The sequence below is a fragment of the Danio rerio genome, chromosome 8, assembly GCF_049306965.1.
Source record: "Danio rerio strain Tuebingen ecotype United States chromosome 8, GRCz12tu, whole genome shotgun sequence".
NCBI classification, from domain to species: domain Eukaryota; kingdom Metazoa; phylum Chordata; class Actinopteri; order Cypriniformes; family Danionidae; genus Danio; species Danio rerio.
Window position 1 is genome coordinate 23,861,575 of NC_133183.1, and position 24,708 is coordinate 23,886,282.

The window sequence follows — 24,708 nt, forward strand, 5'->3', positions numbered from 1 at the left end:
CTGAAAAATGGCCATGTCTATGTTTATTCTATCGAATTAAACACAAATGACAAATAAGTATATTCAGTGTATTTGAAGAAGCAGTCAAATAGGCACAAAAAATATGCTACAGCCCACCTTAACACTTAAATGGGCTAATAATAATGGAAATAATGAAAGATAAATAACTTTTTTTTGTGATAGCAAGAGAGAATATTTTGGGAGTGCTGTTACAAAGTGTGCTGTCTCAAATGACAAACGATTGTGCATTAACACAACAGGTTTTATTTGCGAACATTTGAGCTGGTTTCAGTTCTTTTATTTTCAGTTGTTTCATTTTTACAAATCTATTTATTTAACTTGTTTGTTAATAAATCCTTTTTTTGTTTTTTACTTTTGTAATTTGATTTTGTCAAGTTTAAAAGGTGTAAATGTTGCTACCAACATGATTTAACGTGTGCGTTTAGATGCATGTATATGTCTGAGAGACCGTCTGAAAAAACATCTGAAAAAATGCTTGCTTCACAGCTCTGTCTATGCCATGATCGGCTGGGTTTCTTTCTTTCTTTCGGAGATAATCCTTGTCCACTTATCTTTATTAAACTGATCAGAGAGTTGCCTAAAATGACAATTTAGGAAAATCCCACAAATCTACATAAGTTGAACATTCATATTTAATGCTTGTAGCATGCTAAAATATGCTAGAAATGGGTTAAACCATGTTGGTTTACTTAACACAAGTGTGCTAATTTATAGGTAAGGTAGCAACATATTAAATCATCTTAAAAAAATGCCATATGTGAATCATATGAAAATGTTGAATACAAGAAACATGCTTAAAATGACACCAATGTTAAAGCATGTTAGCAACATGTTAAAGCAACATTCTAAAAGCACAAATAAACATCATATTCATGCTAAAATGCAATAGAATTGTTCATGCATGCCAGAAATATGCTAGAATCTTGTTAAATCAAGTTAGAAAAAACAATAATTTGACAATAACAATGCTAGGTTTACGTTTAAACATGTTATCAAAGTGTTATTATCCAGAAACATGGCACCTATAGTACATAGTACCTACAGTACATTTACAGTACCTACATTCACTGAATAAAGCTGAAAACCCTCAAACTTAAAACTTTAAAACATTTTCCAAATTCATGTCATGCTTTCTCAAGCCAACATAAATGTCAGTCTTTGCAAAAAAATTTATTAACTACTTTAAACCCTAACTTAATAGCAGTTTGATAGTCATCCCAGACTTCTGTACATGAAATATTGCATCTTACTATGACATATGAAACCGAAAAGATGCAGAAATACAGCATGTGTGTTAGAGAGTGTCAATTAACTGATACTATGCAATACAGTTACTTCAGCTGTGATGCTCCTGAAAGATTTAATCCTTCAACCAGAGCTTTATAGGATTTTTCCCTTTTTCCTTTCCCTCTCCTGAACTTCTGCTTGTCAGAATCAATAAAAAGCCTTAGTAAGAAAACAAACGAGTATTATTAGCATGAAAGGGCATTTTGTTTTTGTGTAGATCAATTGTTTCACAAGACCTTGTAATTAAAACCCAACTAGGAGTTTCTTTGGTACAGTAGTTTGTTAGAAATGAACACTGGAATGCCGGAGGCTGAGAGGTGCAGGGGGGGAAAAAACTGAAGGGTTTGAGGTCATTATTATCCAGCACAGCACAGATGGAAACATCATGTAGAGATTTCATTTAATGATCAGCTAAAGATCAAACATACATTCACTGCACACCAGAATGTGGTCTAGAATGCTGACGTGGCTGAGAGAAATGGAGCAAAGTGAACAAATGCATTTCTGAGAGGCTCATGAACCATGTAAAGGTGGATGCGAGGATCATTTAACTCATATTTTGTGGACAGCAGAGAAACATGAACCTTCTAATGGAGAGCTAAACCAGTTAAAACAGACCTTAATTGTTTAAAACTTGGACGACTACTTCAATGCTGGTTCCTATGAGGTTTTTCAATTCATGAGTATTTTTTTTTGACATTTTTTTTTCAGTTTATGACAATTAGCATTTTTATTATAATATTATTATTATTGGTAGTCATATTATTTATTATATGCATATTAATATTTCTTTTAATATAAACAAGTTTAGATTTGTCCACCTGTCAGGTTTTGGAGACGTATGCATCACCATATGGGAAATAAGAACAGGACATGTGTTTGGATATAAACACATGTCCTGTTCTTATCCCTTATAGTTTTTCAACCATATTTTATTGTTATTGTTCATTTATTCATTTGCTGGAAATTAGAACTGAATTTAGAAATAGTTTTAAAACAAATTTTTGCGCTTAACAACACCATTTCCTCATGCACAAAAGTAAAGGAGTAAAGAGGCCAAATGGAGGAGGCTCATTCTTTATCCTCGCGCAAATAGTCCGTTAAACTGTTTTCTCGCTAGTGAAGCGTTCAGTTTGTCCATTCAGTTTTTCCACTTACAAAGTCCGCCATGTAAGTAGCAAATGTGCCATGGCACGACACAACTGACCCTTAAAGAAAATGGGAAATGAGACTCTGATTGGTCTAATGCACATTATGATCAAAACACACCTATAACATATTAACAGAATAGGCACAACCCTGTTGGACCATGCGCCAGGGTGCAAGCCGTATTTTTCCGTCTTTAAAATGGCAAAAGTGGATTCAGACACGTCCTCAATGCTGTTGTGCCAAGCGCTTTCGATTTTTTGTCTAGATCGTCACTATTTACTCATACAGAAATGACTCTAAACTTTTATGAATTTGTTTGATCTGTTGAATGCAAAACAAGATATTCTATAGAATGTTGGAAAAATACAGCCATTAAAAAAAAAAACTAATTCTAAGCAAGTCATTTTGGAATGCACACAAAAAAACATATATGGCATAATGATATATACATCATTTTTAATACATTTTGAAATATACGTAGCATGTACATGCTATATTTAATTCCTCCACGTACCACTAGAAGGAAGCCCGCGTTGAGAACCACTGGCCTATTCATTAAAAAAATAGTGGTTAAAATATGATGGAAAACACATTTACCAAATATATTCCAGCATGTGCATCGAAAAAGTGATATGATTTTGTTTTACCAGATCATGTGATGACAGAAATAGGCACAACGGGACAGCATTAATAGACAAATCAGAAAAGACCACATTGCAGAACATCTGATATGTTGTTTTGGTCATTTTAAAATCCCTTAGCCAAAGTCTCATTCATTCATTCATTTTCTTGTCGGCTTAGTCCCTTTATTAATCCAGGGTCGCCACAGCGAAATGAACCGCCAACTTATCCAGCAAGTTTTTACGCAGCGGATGCCCTTCCAGCCACAACCCATCTCTGGGAAACATCCACACACACACACACACACACACACTGGACAATTTAGCCTACCCAATTCACCTGTACATGTACCACCTGTACCACATGTCTTTGGACTGTGGGGGAAACCGGAGCACCCGGAGGAAACCCACGCGAACACAGGGAGAACATGCAAACTCCACACAGAAACGCCAACTGAGTCGAGGATCGAACCAGCGACCTTCTAGCTGTGAGCCGAACGTGCTACCCACTGCGCCACTGTGTCACTTTGGCCACTTAGCCAAAGTCTGTCACAACAATTTCCATTTGTCTTTCTGATATTTGGTGGCAGTTTAACAAGTGGCTTTGACTGTTTAGATAGAAATAGTGCATTATTGGCAAATGCTTTATGCAAAAGTTTTACACAAAAATTTAATTCGCATCTTTGGATGGAAACAGCTGTTTTGTCCCCAAAATTCTTTGTGTTCATCAAAAGAAAGAAGCTCAAAGTAAGTAAATGATGGCAGATTTTTCATTTTTGGGTAAACTATATCACTTTAAAAGTATTGAGGTTTTGAAGCCAGGTTTAGAAAAACAGTGATGTCTTGACATGTCGACAGCACAAGCAAACTCCATTTATCGTTCTCTTTGAAGTGGTACCCTATTTACTAATATAATTACAATGAATCATTTGAAATCCATATTCATTTTGATGTAAAGATGAAGTGTACAGTATATGAAAGAGCTTGCATCACCTGTTATTCAGTTTGGATTGGCTTTGATGTAACAGTGGATTCAATCTTTGCTCCTACTGTAAGATTCATCTTCTTGAAGAACCTGAAAGGGAAGATAAAGAAAGTATTTTCTTCACAGTGTGGCACATCAAACAACCACTAGCTTTCTGTTCAAGGTTAGGCACACAATTAAAAATCTGTACAATTCCTCATGGCACTTTTGCTCAGTAAAAAAACATCATTTTTGCGTCGCCAATACAAGCGCACAAATTGACAGCTGAAATAACCGAGAATTATAACTTGCTTTTGGGCAATCAGAGATATTGAGTTATCCTAAAACTATCATTCCAGCGCATATGTCTGTTGTAAAAAGAAGACACTACTGTCAGCTGTAGATATACACAAACAATCCCTCTCATTACAGCATGCTCTTTTGTTGAAGCTATTATGCAGACTATGCTTCAGGCCCATTGCTGGAAGTAATGGAATATCAGTGCAGCTCTAATTAGGCTCGAGTCTGATTATTACAGAGGCCTAATTAAAGATATTTCTTATGCGGCTTATGATGCATGGCATGTATAGGATTGAGCAAAAACCTTGGGTGAACACCTGAAGCTAAATAACTAGAAAGCGTCTGTCTTAATCTGTGCGATTAAGACAAGTTCATTACAGACTATTTTAAACTTCAAGGTAACCCTAATATTTTGGATTCTGTAAACGGTAAAATCAGCATGTTTGGCATGATGTTGATAAGGGCAAAATCAGCAACACATTTCTGGCAAACTTCTACACTTTAAATATGTGTGGGAAAAAATATATAATCTAAATAGAAACTCATTTAGTATTGGGAGCCTGAAAATGAAATCATTTAAAAACAAGCAGATTATGCATTATGTGTTGACAGGTTACAAACATTGTAAAACAGAATACACTCAATACTCAAAACAAAAATACTCAAAGCATTTGAGGAAATTAATAATCTCAAACATTAATAAACTAACTGATCTAAAGTACAAATGAAATCAAATCTAACCACATGATTTTGTTAGCTCACATTGCTATAATATAGATTGCAATAGATATGGTAGGCTCAGAATGCTGTTTTCATTCATCGACATGGTTAAACAGCTACAGATCGCATACGGCTGTGGACAGAAGTTAATGAGAATTATTTATATAATTTATTATATATTTATTACATTTCCAAATAATTGCATTGTATTACCGTCTACCCTTACCCTAACCCTAAATCCAACCTACACAGGGGCAGAAGGCCCCTACTGGCCTATATCTATCAGTTGATAACCACTTATAACGGCCATTCAATCAAGTGATAACATTTAAAGTGGGTGGTTAGGTTGTAATAACTCACCCAAAACTCCTTTCCTGATGCCTACTTTACTACATCTATTCAGCTCGCAGTAAAAAAAACAATCACAATTGTCACAATATAAAAAAAAAGAAGAAAAAAAAAGCTTCCGGTTAATGTGGACTTTAAAGGTAAGATTATGCTAATAGAACAAATACATTAGCACATGCAAATAGCTTGGATAAACTTTTAGTTTTTTATTTTAATTTGAGTATCTACTGATACTGAAACCCTACCCGATACTTCCATATTAAATCAAAAAAGAATAAAGAAGAACGAAGAAACAGATCCAGAATGTTCCTTTTTTTTAATTCACCTTATTATAACATTCAACAACTCAGTTAATAAACAGAGCACTTCTGTGAGGTAGCTTGAACAATCAAGTAATAAACAACATAAATTCTTTAATTTTAGGACTTTAGTGCAACAGGAAATATAAAAAGAATCTAATATAAAATCAAACAGCACCTCAACTTAAAACACCCAAGTTTAGATATCTATGCCAATGTTGTCGTCATCAACTTTATACTACCTTCAGACTGCAGATAAACTCACGCTTAAAAAAAAAATTCGATCAAGTGATCTGGACATCTCTGATTATTTATGTCTAAAAATTCACAAAACAACACTAAACATTGTTTAATTCTCTGTATCCCTGAAAACTACTAATCTGCCCCAATAGTCGGTCTAAGTTTAGCTTACAGTTAAATTGCACTGAACTTTGTGTCTATGAAATAGAATAAACTTTCATCTATTTAATTTAAACTGTATGCTTGTACAGTGAGAATGGTCAATAAAACCATGTTTCCAGTGATAAATTAATAATAACCACATTATTTCTGTTTCCACTTCATATCTGCAAGTTTGAATCATTTTAAACTTATTTCGAAGCACAACTGACTTATAATTTGACTTTTCTTTAAGGGGATAGTTCACCCCAAAATGGAAATTGTCTCACCATCTTTTCACGTCATGTGTATAGTATGTACTGTATATATATGTGAGTCTGTATGTTTTAAATGGCAGATTGATTGATTGATTGATTGATTAATTGATTTACCTCTCCAGGGACTGCTGGTGGAAAATATCAACTTGGCTAAAACCTGGCACCATTCATCTTTCCTTTTGACAATTTATTTTTGTGCATGTTCCTGTTAAATAATAAATTTAATTCAATTCAGTTAAAAATCTATTTGAGTTTCTTTGTTTATGTTGAACACAAAAGATGATGTTTGAAATGCTGTTACTGGCACCTGTTGACTTAAATATTTTCTTTTTCTTTTTTTTTTTTTACTATGGAAGTCAACGGGTCCCAGCAACCAACATTTTTTAACCAACTTCTTCTGGTGTGTGTTTAACAGAAGAAGAAAAAGTGATAAAAAGGTTTAAAACCACATGAGAGGGAATAAACAATGACGTCATTTTCATCCCTTTAAAGCACAGTAGTCAAAGCCAGTTCCTGGAGGGCCGCAACTCTGCACAGTTTAGTTCCAACCCTGCTTCAACACACTTACTGTAGGTTTCAAATAAGCCTGAAGGACTCAATTAGTTTGATCATGTGTGTTTAATTAAGGTTGAAACTAAACTGTGCAGAGCAACAACCCTCTAGAAACTGGCTTTGACACCTGTGCTTTAAACTATCCCTTAAACTACCCCTTTAAAACAAATTGACCTTTTTAAGTTGCTACCAAACAGGTGTCCATATGGTTTACGATGTCAACACAACACTGTAACATTTAAATAAGCATGAACGTGCAGAACACAGGTTTGGTAACATCATAATTGATATGCAAATAGAAGTCAAGGACTAGTAACCGCTCACTGTAATTAGTGCTATGAGCTGTAATTAGAACTATATGGCGGCCTGAGCCCAGACTTTTGATTATCGGTGAATTAGGCTACATTTCCAAAAGACAAAGTGTTGTTGCCTGCTTATGCCGCTGCGACTTTCTTATTATTTGCTAACTGCTCCTTCTATCATGCACTTACTTGCAATTATCATGCAATTATCTGAGCGCTTCTCCAAGATGGCAAACAAAATGCATACAGATCATCCGAGGAGGCTTGACATCAGAAATACTGATCCGGTTCTGCCTTTGTGCCGGAGTCTCTGTGACAGAAATGACAGGCTGTTGTCGGTGGACACTGGTGGGGAAGAAGAAAAAGCGACTGAGACATTGTATTTATCATTGTTTCCTTTTGTGTACATGAAGCTTGAGGCAGAAAATCAGCAAGGCTAGAAGGTTTTTTTTTTTTTAAACACATGCATTCTCAAATCGGATTTGCACTTAACATGAATATATAGAGACATTTTAAGGTATTCCATTTGGTGTTGATCCTTTTAAATTATTCATATACTTCGTTCAGACGCCTTGAAAACACAAGAATGTCTGGCTTCAGATGATATGATGTAATATTGCATTAAAAAAGTGTCAAAACTTTCTAACAGCTGAACTGAACACTTTCGACAAGCAAAGAGATGCTGTTGTGCAAAAGGACAGCTTATCGTCACACGTCTGTCATTATCAGGAGATTCTTACAAGCAGGCAGAGTTTAATTATGACCCATCGCTGCATCAAAGTGATGCTCTTTCAACCTCCAAACTCAAAAAGGGGTCTTTACAAATTACAGAAAATATAAATTACAACAAACAACTAACCCAAAGATAATAAAAAAAAAAAAATAAAAAAAAAATAATAATAATAATAATAATAATTCCTTACATTTATATAGCGCTTTTCTGGGCACTCAAAGCGCTTTACACAATGGGGGGGATCTCCTCATGTGCAATGTGCAGCATCCACCTGGATGACGCGACGGCAGCCATTTTGCACCAGACCGCACACCACACACCAGCTGATTGGTGGAGAGAAGACAGTGATGAAGCCAATTGAATATGGTGAGGGTTAGGAGGCCATGATGGACAGAGGCTAGTGGGCAGATTTGGCCAGGATGCCGGGGTTAAACCCCTACTCTTTTTGAAGGACATTCTGAGATCTTTAACAACCACAGAGAGTCGGGACCTCGGTTTAACGTCTCATCCGAAAGACGGCGCTCACTGAGCAGTATAGCGTCCCCGTCACTATACTAGGGCATTAGGACCCACACAGACCGCAGGTTGGACGCCCCCTGCTGGCCTCACTAACACCACTTCCGGCAGCAACCTAGCATTCCCATGTGGTCTCCCATCCAGGTACTGACCGGGCGCATCCCTGCTTAGCTTTAGTGGGCGACCATGTGAGAGTTGCAGAGAGCTGGCTGCCAGCAAAGATATCATGTTATTTCAGCTTACCCCCAAAAACGGATTATATTTAAGGAGTACAGCACAAAAATATCATTCTGTTTGTGATTTCTAGACAAGATTTTACTAGAAATTATTATTCCAGAGTTTACTAGTATGTTCCAGGGGAAAAGGGCTTTCATCTCCTGACAAAAAAAAACAAAAAATACAAAACAGTCATGATTTTTTTAATGATTTCTTTTTTCAGCAGATTTCCACAGTTTTTAGGGTAAAATGTTAACTTGGATTGTGATTCAGTTTAATATAAAAATAAAAATGCTTTTAAGTTCTGCTATGGCAAAACATAAACAACAGAAACATAAACAGCAGCAAAACCTAAAATTAAATTCAACAAATTATTTGTTAAAATGAATCTGAGAATATTTCAAACAAAGTATAATTGAGTTTCTCAAAACGGTAACAAGTAACAAATCCTTCTTATTATCAATGCATAAATTAATTCAGTAACATTTAATAATACATTACAACACTTTCAAAAACACTACAACAGCAAACTCAAGCATTAGCAATTGCAGGACTAGGCCACTAATCCCTTCAGCCTGAGCAATATATAACACACATCCTTGAACATCCTGAAGTCGAATAATAATAAAAAACAAACCAAAAAAAAAATCACCAATCTAGAGCCACAAAGGCCCAAACCCAGCTGAAACCGCAGCGAGGCCAAATGAAAAAGAGACTGAGCGACAGCATGTGTCATAGAACAGACAGGGGCTGTTATTTCAACACACAAACCCAAACACGCTTCACGCACACACCGTATCAGTTATGTGGTTTCCAGGCATTCTGTTTTATTGCTTTCTCCTCTATCCCATCATGGTGAGGGCTGCCATCTACAGGCTGCCAAAAACCACAGAGATGAAAAAGAAGGAGTAAGGTAATGACGACGACAAGCAAATTGATGCGGGCTACAAACACGCTCCATATGTTCACCCAGATCTGCTCATTAAGACACCACTGCGTTTACTGCTGCCGAGATCATCTATTCTCCACCAGAGACATGCAGGGTTTAATCCTGTAACCTCCGTCTCAACACCTCTCCATCTTCTTCTCAAACTCGCACTTTCAAAATCTTCTCATTTTCACCCGCCAGAAATACACCCGTTCACACCAGTGCGCGGATATACATGCGCACAGACTCCGGTTAAGCCCTCGTGACGCACCTCGGAGGAAGATGATACATTTTCATTGTGTCTTTGATAGCGTTTTTCGACTCTCTCTGCTCACACGCAAAGCTCTCCGAGAGGCACCAAACAACATCAAGGCCCTGTCTCTGCAGAGTGTGCGTGAATGTCGGATGAAGAATGCAGATACAAGCATCTACAAACGGGGGGAAAAAAGGCCTGTCAACAGTCTGTGGACAGCAGAGGCCTCTGTGAACTATAGTATATCCGTGAGGGAAATCCCACAATGCACTGAGGCCTATTCAAATTCTACTGTGAAGTGTTTCAGTGGTTGTGCCAAGGTAAGTGTAGGGGTTTAGGAGGCATTAATGGGCCTCAGGAGGAATTTCTGATGTTTGTTCAGCCAATATAGTTTCTCTGGGGAAAATATGAATACACAATACATATAAATTCTGTGTGCCCAGAAGCCTGAAATGAACTCATAATGTATTGCTCTTAGGCGCACACACACAAAGGGTGGTCCCAAACTTAAGGGGATAAATTGGAAGTGTATCTACTTGTGTTCTAATTTTCATTACAAGTTTTATAATCAGCATAACCATTTGAGGGGGAAAAGTTGCATGAAATTCGAAAGCGAAATTGAAACTTTATCAGAACGTCTTATTATTTGGTTTGCCCTCCTTTTGCTTTAATAACAGCAGAACTTCAGCTGCATGAGATGGGGAAAAAAAGAAGAAATTACAAACTTTTGCAACCAACACTGTTCACTGTTACATTTTCACTTATTTCCAACACACACACACACACCTTTTTATTCCCAACACACACTCTTATTATTATAAGATTAAATATTATCTTGTTCAGAGAATAGGCAATGCCACAGCGGAATGAGCTGCCAAATAGGGCTGGGTGATAAAATTGTTATCAATAATTATTGACTGAACACTATTGTCAATTTCGCTAAAAAAAAAAAAAAAAAAAAAAAGATTTGGAATGTTGTTTCGGTATGAAGCACTATAGTTTTATTAAAATGTGGTTTCTGAACACAAGCCTTAGAGGCAATGCCAATAAGCTTGGGGTGTTAATTTGTCATTTTCAATGGAGGCGTGCAACTTGCACAACGTTTTTAATTTTCTCCTTAAACTTGCATCAGAGCTGCAGCAATGTTTTTCCCCTTTGTTATCCTCTGAGAAAATGGTTGATGAAGGAGCATGAATGCAAAGTCCATAGTAAATGGACAAAGAATCAACAAGCACGCACTAATCACTTTAGGTCAGAATAACGAATGCAAAATTGAGTGCCAAATAGCAGCAGTGAGGAGATTGTAAATAAATAAAAAAAAGAAAAGAATGTAAGGATGTCACCAGATTGGCTTTTTGGTTTCTTTTCTTGTGCATCCCAACCACTAGCACCCACTAGTTTTTAGCATAGGGGTAATGAAGTCTTTCAGTTTTACTATTTGTAATGTTGCAGTATGTATTTGAATAATGATGACTGATTCCCTTACTTGAAGGCTCAGATTTGATTATTAGATTTTTGTGTTGTTGACCTAGTTTGAGGTTTACTGTATCGTTGTTATTCACATCTTAAAGTTTGCTTTGATTGTTCAGTATTTATTCTTTACCATTGCATACACTTTGTAACATTTTATTTATCAAGTTTAAGAGTCCCTTTTAACTTGTATGTTTATTTTATTATAAAGAAATCAGATAATTTATTTGAATATTTTTGCTTTTGACTATTAAGTCTATTTACTTTAGTAATATTGGCAAATTAAAATAAAGTGGTTTTGAAAAATACTAATATTCCTAAATGAATTGTAAAAAATATTCCATAATTACCGATATTTAATGATATGAAACATGATATCATGATCTTTTTTTTTTTTTTTTTTTTTTTTTTTGCAATATCGCCAGCTACTCTGGCAACCCAGTACTGAAAAAAATTATATTGTGAAATATTTGTACAGGTTTAGGGAGTCTTTTTTTTATCATAGTGAAGTTTCATAAACTAATTTCGAGAGGAGCACGTGATATGATTGTGCACCGCTGGCCACTCATCCGTAATCAGTAAATTGATCAGAATCAATCTAGTGATCAGAATGATCCTAGATTAATATAAAGAGATCACTTTCTCCTTATTGCTCTATCTTCGTTTTGGAAGAATCCCCCCTTCCACCCCATCTCCTCCTTTTTTTTCTCCCCTTTTAAAGGGGCAGCGATCGAGACCTACCTGATCTCGGTTCTCCTGATATGCTTCTAGACCGGGCGGGAGCCCTGGGCTCAATTATCTCCGAGCTCAGGGTTCTCTCCCGGGACAGCATGCCAAACCTGCTATAAGTGCCAAGCATATCTAAGTGGGAACTCTTGAAATATATTTTAAATTGTAGTTTTTTCTTCAATGCTGAAAACGTTGTGCTGATTAACAGGTGTGTAAAGGTACACAACAAGCTTTGTGATACAGTGAGGGAAGTCTATATGTGTGATTGTTTAACGATGTCCATCATTGTTTATTTTGTGCTATAACTAAAGCAAAGAGGAAGGAATAATCTCAACTGAGGTGCCAATTACACTAGAGCATTTTGTTTTTAAATGCATTCGTCTTGTTATGTAATGTAATATGTATTTATATAGGGCATTTATAATCAGTGGACATACACGTAAAGCACTTCACAATCATGAAGGGGTCTCCCCACTCCACCCCCAGTGTGCAGCATCAAATTGGATGATGTGACGGCATCCACAGGACAATGGTGCCAGTACACTCACCACACACCAGCTATAGGAGGAGTTAAGAGACAGTCAACTCAATGGATGGGGATGATTGGCAGGCCATGATGGGTAAGGGCTGATGGAGGACATTTGGGGTTACACCCCTACTTTTTACCAGAAGTGGCAATTCTCAATCAGAGAGTTATTATAAGTGAGTGAAAGAAAAACCATAATATGTTTCACAATATTGGGTGGTAATTAATCACATTCCTTCCTCTCTGAACCATATTCAGAGAAAAATAAAGTAAAAAACTAACAAACTAACAAAAGTAAATAAATAAATATAATAAGAAGAAATTAGCAATTAACACCTAAGTAAGTCATTACTGTTAAACGTCAGCCAATTTCTTTTTCTAATAATCTTTTAGATGAGTTTTAGAGATTCAAAAGCAAGAAAAAAGACAGATCCAGACAGGGTTAGATATGTAAGACGGGTTACATAAAAAGCTATGTTTTCAAACACAATAGAAAAAGTTGCCAAACTGTATGTAAATCTACTGTTTTGCCATTAATTAATGTAGTCTATCTAATTTTCTCTCGTCATGGGATTTTTAAATGACAACAGAGAGTCAGAACCACGCTTTAACATCGCTCACTGACAGAAAAGTGTCCCCTTAACTTTACTGGGGCATTAGGACTCACACAGGCCACAGGTTTAGTGCCCCCTGCTGGCCTCACTGACACCACTTTCAACAGCAACCTAGTTTTCCCATGTGGTCCTCCATCTAGGTACTTGCCAGGCTCAGCCCTGCTTAGCATTGGTTATATCTGACATCCAGCATCGCCGTCACATGAAAACAGTATTTTGAAAACAATACAGACCCTGCTTTAGTTTGATAGAAATAGAAATTGATTCGTTAAGCCCCTTTCATATGACTATTATGCAACCCATAGGCAGCAAGTACAAATTCTAGCAAAATATGCGCATTCCCAGTGAGCGTGAATGGTCGTGTAGCACGTGATTTAGGGCATATAGTGTAAACTGAAACTCCAAAACTCCAGTATGGATGAGGAGAAATTTTTGTCATTCTAAATTGTCAATGTTCTCTATTTTATTGTCATCTATGTGATCTCAAACTCAGAGCGTCTGTAGCTCTAATAGGAGCCAGGAGATTAGTCCACGGATGTTAATGCAAACCCTTCTCAGTTGCCGCAAACACACACTGCACAACAGCACTATCTGACACAGCATGTCACCACTGATACAAAGAATCATTCCCCAAAAAAAGCATTTTATTGATGCTAGTACAAAAAACACAATAAAAGATGAGTGTGTTTTCTTCCCAATATGTAAGCACTCTTTCCTCATTGAGTGCAACCGTAAAACTCTGAACACTTGATCAAATAAAATGATTGGTCATACACACACGTCTTGCTTACTGAAGATCTAGAGCTGAAGTCCTGGGCAAGTGGCCATCGGCTCTCCGCTGCTAATGACACATCACAGCAGGGCTTCAGCACAACCATAAACACACACACACATCAAGAGCGCAGATATGAGCATCAGCTCTACAGAGAATCCCTTCTCGCTTTCAGCTTCAGCACCGCAGGGTGGTTTTCTCCAAACACGTGAGAGACGTTTCACTCAGCTGCATGCAGTTAAAGGGACAGTTCACCCGAAAATGAAAACTCTTGTCATTATTTATTCACTTTCTACTTGAAACCAGTAGTTATTGACCTCCCTAGCATTTAATATTCTTACTAAGGATGTCAAAGTCGGTTTTCAACATTCATCAAATGCTCTTCTTCTGTGTTCAACAGAAAAAAACACTTGAGGGTGAGTTAATAATGAAGAAATTACAATTTTTGGGTGAACCATTTCTTGAATCTCGCTCATTACCTGCATTTATATATTAAATATATGTCTGATCTGTTTTTTAATGCGTGTTGTTTATATCAACTTTATAATATTAGCAAAAATAAATGTGCATGATGTGTATGAATGTTTATTTATCAGTTTGTTGTGTGATGGTGTTGTGTTATCTGTACTGGACTCGAACACAGTAAGTGTCCTCATTCTTGTCCTGTTTGTCATTTATGAAGATGAGAATCTCTTCCATGCCGGGGTTCTGACTTGGAGCAAAGCGCAGGCCAATGGTGTAGAGCTCTCCTCCTCCAATCTATAACACACAAACACACACATATTAATATGTATTTATTTGCACACACACATAACAATGTAAGTGGCATGTAAAAATAGACATCAGAGAATTGCAAAATCAGCAAGAATCAGGTTAAACATTAATGTATGTATGCACGTATGTGTGTATGTATGCAACCCGCTCTTTAATATCTCAAAACTCAGGGCTTCTGGTAGTACCCAAAAAAGCAAAGTCTACTAAAGGATGCTGAGCCATCTCATTTATGGCTCCTAAACTCTGGAATAGCCATTCTGATAACGTCTGAGGCTCAGACACTCTCTCAGTTCAAAACTAATTAAAGACCTTTCTTTTTGTAAGGCGTACACACAATGCATCTCATAACGGTATGATGTATCTATGTCTTTATTTTCGCATTGATATTTAAAATCTCTTCTCTAAATACATTATAAACAGCAGCTAAGCTAATTATTTTCTTATTTTACTCATTCCGAGGCCTCTAGAGATTGTGCAGCGCCATTGATCTGATCCAAGACCTGAGAAGAGATGATGTCAACCACAGAGGACTTCTAGAGGTATCCATAATCCTGTACCAGGCCGTTTTCTGAGCTGATTCTGTGGCGGTCAAGGAGTGGAGAGCATGAGCATGATTTCTGAAAGACCCCAGTGACAGACAAGTCTTTACATTGATCCCGTGGGCCAGCCTAAACCCCCGCCGGTGACCTACTCTCACCTGCAGTTTCTCCATGATGAATGCCAGTGTTTTCCAGCTTGCTGTATCTAGACTGCAGCTCTGCACAAGAAGTTTGGCCAGAGGAGAAATGGTTGTGTCCACCTGAGCCTGGTTTCTCTTGAGTTTTTTTCTTTTCTTCACTTTCGCCAACTAGTGAAATTGCCGAAATTGGTATAAATTGTGTTCCTCGCTACAAGCTTGCATGGTTTGGGACTTGTAGAGCTGCCCATCGATAAATTTGCTCTTCAGTGTTTGGACTTTCAGCAGTAAAAATTAAACCACACTGAACTGAACTAAACTGAACTGCAAATCTTAAAACTGGACTACCACAGTTCAATTGACCAGAATTACTATGTTAAACTGCTTTAACACAATCTACATTGTAAAAGCGCTATAGAAATAAACATGAATTAAATTGAATTTGCATATGTAAGTATTTCATTCATTCATTTTTTTTTCAGCTTAATCCCTTTATTAATCTGGGGTCTCCACAGCGGAAAGAACCGCCAACTTATCCAGCATATTTTTTACTACCCATCCAATTCACCTGTAACGCATGTCTTTGGACTGTGGATAGAACAGATAGAACATGCAAACTCTACACAGAAACTGACCCAGCCGAGGCTCGAACCAGCGACCTTCTTGCTGTGAGGCGACAGCACTACCCACTGCGAACCACAATGAACGTTATGAATTAATAATACTAAGTAAAATATTAATATAAAATAAAAATAACTAATACTGTACATTAAAATACAAATACATTTATTTTAAGAATAAATTTTACTTTGCCAATAAATATTACAGAAACCACACGTAACACATAAAATATTAATTATAATAACAATAATACACATGAAATGCTGCAGAAGTTAATGTCAATAGTTAATGTTAACCAATGTAGTTAAAATGCTACAAAAAGGACCCTATTTTAAAGCATTATCATATTTCCTTGTTACAGGTGTACTTTAAAGATTGGCAATACTTACATATGCAAAAGTGTTTGTTTTTAAATAATATAATTAGTTTTTTATCTTATATTTCAAACATATACAGCTTTAGTTTAGTTATTAAAAAGTAGTTTTTGATAAATTTAGTTGTAGTTAACAAAAACTCTTTAACTGCATTCTTGTGTCAATATTAGCATAATGTTGTGAAAAAGTAAACAGTTAGTAATATTCCTATTATTTTCAGAGTGTGTGAAATGGCGTTTTATAGCAATTGTTATGGGAAACCTGTATTGATTTTATACTTACAGTACAAGGCCAAATATAACGCTAGTCCACTATACCAAATCTGAGGTTTTCCATCAAAAGTATTTTCTGAATACAGAGGTCCCTCGCTAATCGTGGGATTTACGTAAAAAAAAAAAAAATCGCCCACAATAGGTGAAATCCGCGAAGAAGTGTGCTTATTTATTATGGATGTTTTAAGGCTGTTAAACCCCTTACTACACTAGGTTCTCAGATAGGCATTAACTTTCCACGCTTTTCTCTTGTTTAAACACTCTCGTAACTTCTACCTTCCTTTAGCATGTCCGGAAGTTCAACTTTTTGTGCGATGGTCAGCATCTTCCGATGCCTTTTGGGTGCTACCGTGTGCGCCTGTAAGGGTGCAGAATGTTTTACCGACATTATGGGCTTTGTTGGAGAGAAAACTTGCAAACATACAGCACAGCAAGTCACCCTGCCAGCGATCAAAGATTAATGTCAGTTTGGCAAGCTGAACGAATTCTGTACTGTACAGGAGTCACGCCATGGAGCAGATTAATTGACAATGGTCTACAGCCAATCAGGATACAGAACAAATTGCACTAATTAGGACAATGCACTGTGAAAAAAAAAAGCATGTCAAAATGCACAAAAAAAAAAATCCATGACATGAAAGGTGAACCACGTTATGGCGAGGGACCACTGTACACAATTGTGAAGTACTTCAATGTTGTTAACAAAATTGTTATTTTAAAGCTTTACAGCCACAGTGCTCATTCACTTTCATTACATTTAAAAGAGTGGCCGGAATATTGTCCCACAGAAGAAAGAAGACCGTACAGGTTTGGAATGGCATGAAAGCGAGTAAATGATGTGCTTTGGCTGAACTGGTTCTTTAAGTGGAACTAGAATCTTCAATCGTTAAATTCTCCGTAATTCCCATTGCTATTCCTGAGCTCAGTTGTTACAGAAATTGGTTGCACTCCAGTTTTTAGAGGAAGATGAGAGAAATTGCTCTCCCTTTGTCTTTATACATTATCTCTAATGGCTGACTAAGACATATGGAACACAGTGGAGGATTTAGTTCATAATCTCCTCAAAAGCTCGCACGTATCGATTCCTCCGTTGCCTTTTGGCTCTGCGCCTATTTTACGATGACACAGTTGTTATTTCTCGAAGAAGGTGAAAAAAAAGAGCAACAACTCCAGCCACATTTTTCAAAAATATAGAGCCCATAAATCCAGCGCGAGAGAAGATAATTGAAGCCGTGTTGACTAGCAAGAAAATGGAACAGGCCATTTCCTTTCTTTATGAGCTTCTCCGCTTTTATTTGACGCCGAGGTGTCATTAATCCATTGTGTTCAATACTGTCACTTGCATATTTCACATTGTTCCGCTATTTATTGCCCAGATACGGGGTGTGAAACTCACTAAACCATACGGCGATCAATGAGGGCACTGAATGATGAAATTAACATCTTACCCTGGTCTGTTTTACACCATTTCTGCGCAAAATGGCGAGCGGGAAAAATTACTTTGTGACCTCCAAAGCCATAGTAATATATCCCAGACAGTCTGTCCCTGTGGCTAACTAATGTTCCGTGTCTCCATCTGAAGTAATAGCCAACGGTCGTGTATTGATCACCTAATCAATTAACAGCTTTTAATTGAAGTCTAACGCAGGGATGGAAGACCTACACGCATCATTCTGAGCCCTAAAGGTGAGAAATATTGAACGTTTGCTATCTGACTGTGAGAATCAGACTTGTTTTTGGAACGCAGCTTTATGGTTTCCTCAGGGGACGAGGCATTGCGAGAAGGGGCACAAATTGAGTTCTCCGATATACAGAGAACTTCACATACTGTGTATCGTGTCTGAGAATGACAGTTAAGACAGACGCCGATTGATTCCCAGACAGAGACGTGTCAAGATCCTTCTCCTCTGGGCTCTGGTTTGAAAACATTCGCTGTTAAACAGTAACAAAGTTCAAGGCGTGCTGGATTGCCTTACCTGAAACTGCTCCTCTTTAAAGTGTAGCAGGTCCGGGCGGTCGGTGCGCAGATTGAAGACTCTGGAGGACGAGTAGGGGTTTGTGAAACTGATTTTTTTATTGCTGCCCTTCCCTCCTTCAACAGGAACGCTGATTTCGAACGCCTGGGGAGGTTAAAGCACATGGCGAGATACGCACTGTAAAATAACTGGAGTAAAAATGTCAGGTTTAAATCACCAGCACTGACTTCATGCACCACATCCTCTGTCACGGAGCTGAAATTTTAAGACCCTTTCAGTGCTAGCCATTCCCCTGCTAAAATCCTAAATAGGCGAAGAATAACTAACATTGTGGATTGTACATCGCATCATATCATGTGGGGATTTTTTTTTATTAAATGTTTCATCTGAAGTCTTGTCTGTCAGCCTGATTAAGATGATTTTTATCTTCAGTGTGTCAGTTTGATTTATCTTAATTTTAACCAATAACCAAAATAAATAAATAAGCACAGGGCGATTTCAACTAGTAATTTAGATTTTACTAAAAAGTTTTCATGTGTGGATTTAAAAGGCATTTCTCTTGCTATACATTCTCAGTTATGAAACATTTTCTTCCGGCATATATAGTAAAATAATGGAATTATATCATATATAAATACCAAATTAAATAAATATGTTTATTTATAAGAACTTTAAAAACTAAATTAACAAAATAAATAAATAAGCACAGGGCGATTTTCAACTAGTATTTAGATTTCACTAAAAAGTTTTCATGTGTGGATTTAAAACGGATTTCTCATTATATACATTCTCAATTATGAAACATTTTCTTCCAGTATTTATAGTAAAATAATGAAATTAATATCATAATTGTACTATTATTTAAATAATTGCTTAAATGAATGACTGTTAGACTGTTAGGAAAATCTTCAGTCGGGGGAAGAATTAAATAGATTTGAAACTTTTACTTTATTTCAGCAAAATAAGGACTTATTAACCTAAAATGTTAACAAAAATAAAATAAAAAAGTAGGGGTGTCACGGTGACTCAGTGGTTAGCGTTTTTCTGTGGAATCTGCATGTTCTCCCTATGTTCTCATGGGTTTCTTCCAGGTGCTCAGGTTTCCCCCACAGCTCAAAGACAGACATTTCAATAATGCCACTAATATATGCATACTCCACATCTCTTCATTCAATTTCTGTTTAGTTTAATTATGACTTTAGTCTGATTGAGGAGATCAAAAATTGCTGTTTTAAACTTATGTAGGCCGACAGTTCAAAATTCAAGTTTAACTGAATAAACAGTTATTAAACACAAGTACATCTTAATGAACATCATTTATCTTCATCACCAATTATTATAGTAGAACAGTTTCTCGAACAGTTTGTGTTGCATTTTGGAAACAGGAGATGAGCCCCTGGTCTAATGCGCCACCTGGCTTGAGAAACCCGTTCTCAAAGACTTTTATTTAGAGATTATTTGGGTAGCACACATATCCTGAATGCCTTTGGCAGAATTCAAATGAGCCATTTTAATCTAGATTAATTCTGAGATTAATCTAGATTTGAAAAATTATTCTATGCTCACCTATAATATATATATAATAAATATATACAGTATACATACACACACACACACAGTTGAAGTCAGAATTATTAGCCAATATTATGTTTAGAAATGTGCTGAAAAAAATCTTCTCTGTTAAACAGAAATTTGGGAAAAAACAAACAGGGGGGCTAATAATTCAGACTCCAACTGTATATATATATATTTATACACATGTGTGTGTACATACAGTTACATACATACAGTACATAGCATATTGACAGGTTTATATGCTAACTTTATCATGGAGAAACTGAATGTGGGGTTTGAACTGTACTGTTGCACTCATTTTCCTGCTTCACCTTGGAGATTACAGGCTGTCGGCATGTGATGCACAGCAGCCAGGAGTCCACGAGCTGCCGTGTGTCCACATCAACAACATTGAGGTAAAAAAAGCGACTTCCAGCCCTCAGAGCCCTCAGGCCCACACGAACATCCTGAACTCCCTGAGCCGGCAGAGCGAAAACTTCAGCTGGATCCACCTGGATCACACAAACACAGGAGATCTTACACTTACTGAGCTCCTGGCATCAAGCACAGAAAACAGAGACAGCATCTTCAGGGAAAAACTCCACATGCAGGACGTCAGAAAAAAAAAACACAAGAAGCTCACAATGTAGAGCTAGTTTGCTTCATCATCTTTTCTTGGCGCCTGATGTATAACATTACTATGAGACCAATTAACCCAACAGTAAGGTCTATATGAGCACACAGAGCACTGTTAACATGGGAGCTGATGGATTTGCTTAGCTTGCATTTTTACAATAACATGATATTCCCGTTATGAGATTTATGATGCTTGGATAATTCAGGTTTCATTATTCTTCTTCCCTTTTCTGTGTGTATTTGCATTAAAGCTTTGTGGGTTTCTTTGCTGCAGTTTGCTGAATAGAGCAAATTATTGATGCTGCTGCAACCAAATGGGGTTTATTGTTTTTATTACTGCACTGTGTGATGTACGTTCGAGGCTGCTGTTCATATTTTTTAGGGCATGCAGTAATACATATTATTAGAGTCTACTAGTCATCTTGAGGTGCTTTATTGTGGGAGCTGATGACATATATTTAGCAAATGTACAGTATAGGCTAAAGAGAGACTGAAAAAAAGCTGCTAAAATCGCTTTGCTTTTTGTGAGTTACACTGAAAAAACTAAACACAATTTTAAACAACTTAATACATATATACAAAAATATTTATGTCATAAAGAAAAATATTGTATCACCTGAAGAATGTAAAATAAAAACTATACAAAGCAATTATTTAATGAGTGCGAATCATGACCTTCTGAATAATATTATCGACAAGATTAACGCACCCAAAAAAGCGCGAGCGCACAGGGCAAACTTCATGACTACACATAAAGTAAATAAAAAATAAAAAAATACACACTCAACGGCCACTTTATTAGGTACCAACTGCTCGTTAACACAAATTTCTTATTAGCCAATCACATGGCAGCAACTCAATGCATTTAGGCATGTAGACATGGTCAAGACGATCTGCTACTTTGAACATGGCATGGTTTTTGGTGCCAGACGGGCTGGTCTGAGTATTTCAGAAACTGCTGATCTACTGGGATTTTCAAGCACAACCATCTCTAGGGAGATGTCAGGAAAGAACAGAAAACTAAGGCTACAATTCACATAGACTCACCAAAACTTGAAAAAGCACAAATCATCTCAGACTGGTTTCTTGAACATGAAAATGAGTTCACTGTACTCAAACGGCCTCCACAGTCACCAGATCTCATTCCAATAGAGCACCTTTGGGATGTGGTGGAATGGTAGATTCACATCATGGATGTGTAGCCGAAAAATCTGCAGCAACTGTGTGATGCTATCATGACAATATGGACCAAAATCTCTTACAAATATTTTCAGTACCTTGTTGAAGGCCATGAAGGATTAAGGCAGTTATGAAGGCAAAAGGGGGTCCAACCTAGTACTAGTAACGTGTACCTAAAAAAGTAGCCGTTGAGTGTAGATTCACAATGATTTTGGAGTTCACTAAATGCTCATGATTGGGCGAACGTTACTTTTATGTAAAGTAAATCTACAATGTTGCCATCACACACTTTTTGGATTTTGCTTTTGTAATTTCAATGTTTTGTTGTCAGATTTAGTAACTTACTATTTTCTGCAATCATTTATTTATAACTTATATTTAATCTTATATAACTTAAGGCAAACATGCTCTAAATCTAAAGTAAAAAAAAAAATGTTGCAATATTGATTATAGTACTCATATTTTTTGAAGAAGAAAATTAAAAGACAAACAAAAAACAGTTGAACTTTAAAGTCATGCTCGGAGCAAAAAAAAAAAAAAAACTTGACATCTTACTTACCATCTCATTATTTTTCATCATTCCCATATTTATAGGGAAAAACAGGCCACATAATCCCCGATCAGCGCCTGCTACCCCAATCAGAATGTTTCCTTTGACCCTGAAATGCGTACCTGAAGCTCGAGGGGATGCGACGTGTAGCACTTGACCCTGCGAATGGCTTGTGTGCCACGCAGAAGCAGCGAATGCCAGCTCAGAGCACCACACACACAGCTCAGGTCCATCCTTTGCAAGTAATGCACGTAAACCTGCCAGATCTGCGCAGGGGAGGCCAGCCAGGGGTCACTGCCAGAGAGAGATCCGCACAAAACCACAGGCACACAAAAGACACTTTATCACTTTCGCTTCATATCCACTGACACAATAGCTGGACGAGCCTGACAGGCCACACTTCCCCCGAGAAAGACACACACATATCACAAATCTTCACAAGAGAGATGTTCAGAGACTCAAATGTCACCCATTTTTAAATTCATCCATTCACCCTTTCTTTAAAGCGAGAGACTGAAGGCAAAAACACTCTTTTTTCAAGCATCTATCTGTACCTGTCAGTTCTGAGGATTGGAGCTTTTCAAGGTTTTTTTTTTTTTTTTTTGTCAGTCCAATGTAAAGAAAACATCCAAAGCAAATTGTAAAGGTGCAGTATGTAAGTTTGACACCCAGTGGTTGAACTAGGCATTGCACACCTGATTCAAAACACACGCAAGTGCAGGTTGCCAAATTGACACTAGCCCCTTTCACACATACAGACCTTTTGCCGGCAGTTTTCCGGAAAGGTTGTATGTGTGAACAGGTCCTTTTTGAAAATACCGGTAAATTCGTTCTGGCTATCTTCCGGAAAGAGAAGTTGTAACATTACCGGCAATTTGCCGGAATGCTGCGCTGTGTGAATGCAGAAGGAAGATTCCCGTAATAAGCGCGTGCACGTCTAGAACGTGCTGACGTGAGACGTCTGCTTTAGCCAATCACAACAGTCAGACGCATTTACGTCCGCGCGGTTTGTGAGGATAAAAGCCTTTGAATATTTTTCCAGACACATTTAGCTGCTAGAAGTTAGTCAGATCACGTTTATATGTTCTTCTTAATGCCAACTGTGTAAATAATCATCGATGAGATGCTTATGATAAGCCGTTGTTTGTTTACCATCAAGCTTGGCATGTGCCTGTGAAACAGCATATGAGCGCCTGCACACGCACATATTATGAACATCTCGACATGCGAAAGTGATCCTGCGAAAGTTGTTCACAATACTGATTATCCACAGAGTTTGTAATTTAGTCAAATGTTTACAAATACAAGCGCAGCCGTTTAAAGCTCATTTGTGGTGAATGATGTCAGAATTTACCGGTATTTTGGAATGGATGTGTGAATGCTCTTTTCCGGAAAATTTCCGTAACGTCCTTGCCTGTGTGAACAGCGCTTTTTTCAATATACCGGTAAAGTCTTTCCGGAAATTTTCCAGATATTTACCGGTATCACTGTGTGAAAGGGGCTACTAACAGCAGTGTGCCTGACTGTTGACCCTAAAAGCTGATTTAAATTGTGTTCTAAATAAAAGCGACGGCATGCAATAGAAGGAATATTTTCCATATTAAGAGGAGTTTTTGTTCTAGCCAACACCTCAAATTTATACTTTATACATGGCTTCTTTTTCTTGCAGCTAAAAAACTATGACAATGAAAGCCTCAGGTACACCTCATGTGCTTTATTCAGTGTTAAATGCTAATAATGTGAGTTTGATTGCCATTTTACATCACATTTATTGCCATACTACTGAAAGTAGCAGCAGATAGTTCACCTCAGATCTTGAACTTTATAACTGTGAATTAGTGCAAACCAACACATATCAGTGATTCAGCATGTACATTTAATAATGTGAAAAAGGTTTAATATGTAGTTTAATGGTTTTAGCTCCCTCTGCTGTAACATTACAGCGTCTCTGGCCACGCCCCTTAGCTGCACAGTGTTTGCGCACGGTAAAAGTATGTTTGTAATCTCACAAGGCCCGGAAGTATTTTTTTGTAGTCCCAAAAATGTGTTTATTGTAGGCTTTGCTAAGCTAACTCTCTAAAAGAAAATGTCTCCCTTTGCATTGAACTTTGTCTTACATTC

The 24,708-nt window shown here is 37.1% G+C and overlaps 1 protein-coding gene across 8 annotated transcripts in view; it reads right to left on the reverse strand.

The window, feature by feature from the left end:
* Positions 1–13,831: 13,831 nt before the first annotated feature.
* nphp4 (nephronophthisis 4) overlaps positions 13,832–24,708 on the reverse strand; it is a 296,460-nt gene continuing 285,583 nt past the window's right edge. For all 8 annotated transcript variants that reach the window (XM_073910322.1, XM_068223140.2, XM_073910321.1 and 5 more), the window contains 4 exons: positions 22,710–22,881; positions 20,555–20,734; positions 18,669–18,812; positions 13,832–14,734 (listed from right to left, as the gene is read on the reverse strand). In XM_073910322.1, coding sequence (XP_073766423.1) covers positions 14,594–14,734; positions 18,669–18,812; positions 20,555–20,734; positions 22,710–22,881 — 637 coding nt within the window. In that variant the 3' untranslated portion in view covers positions 13,832–14,593. The remainder of the gene's footprint in view (positions 14,735–18,668; positions 18,813–20,554; positions 20,735–22,709; positions 22,882–24,708) is intronic.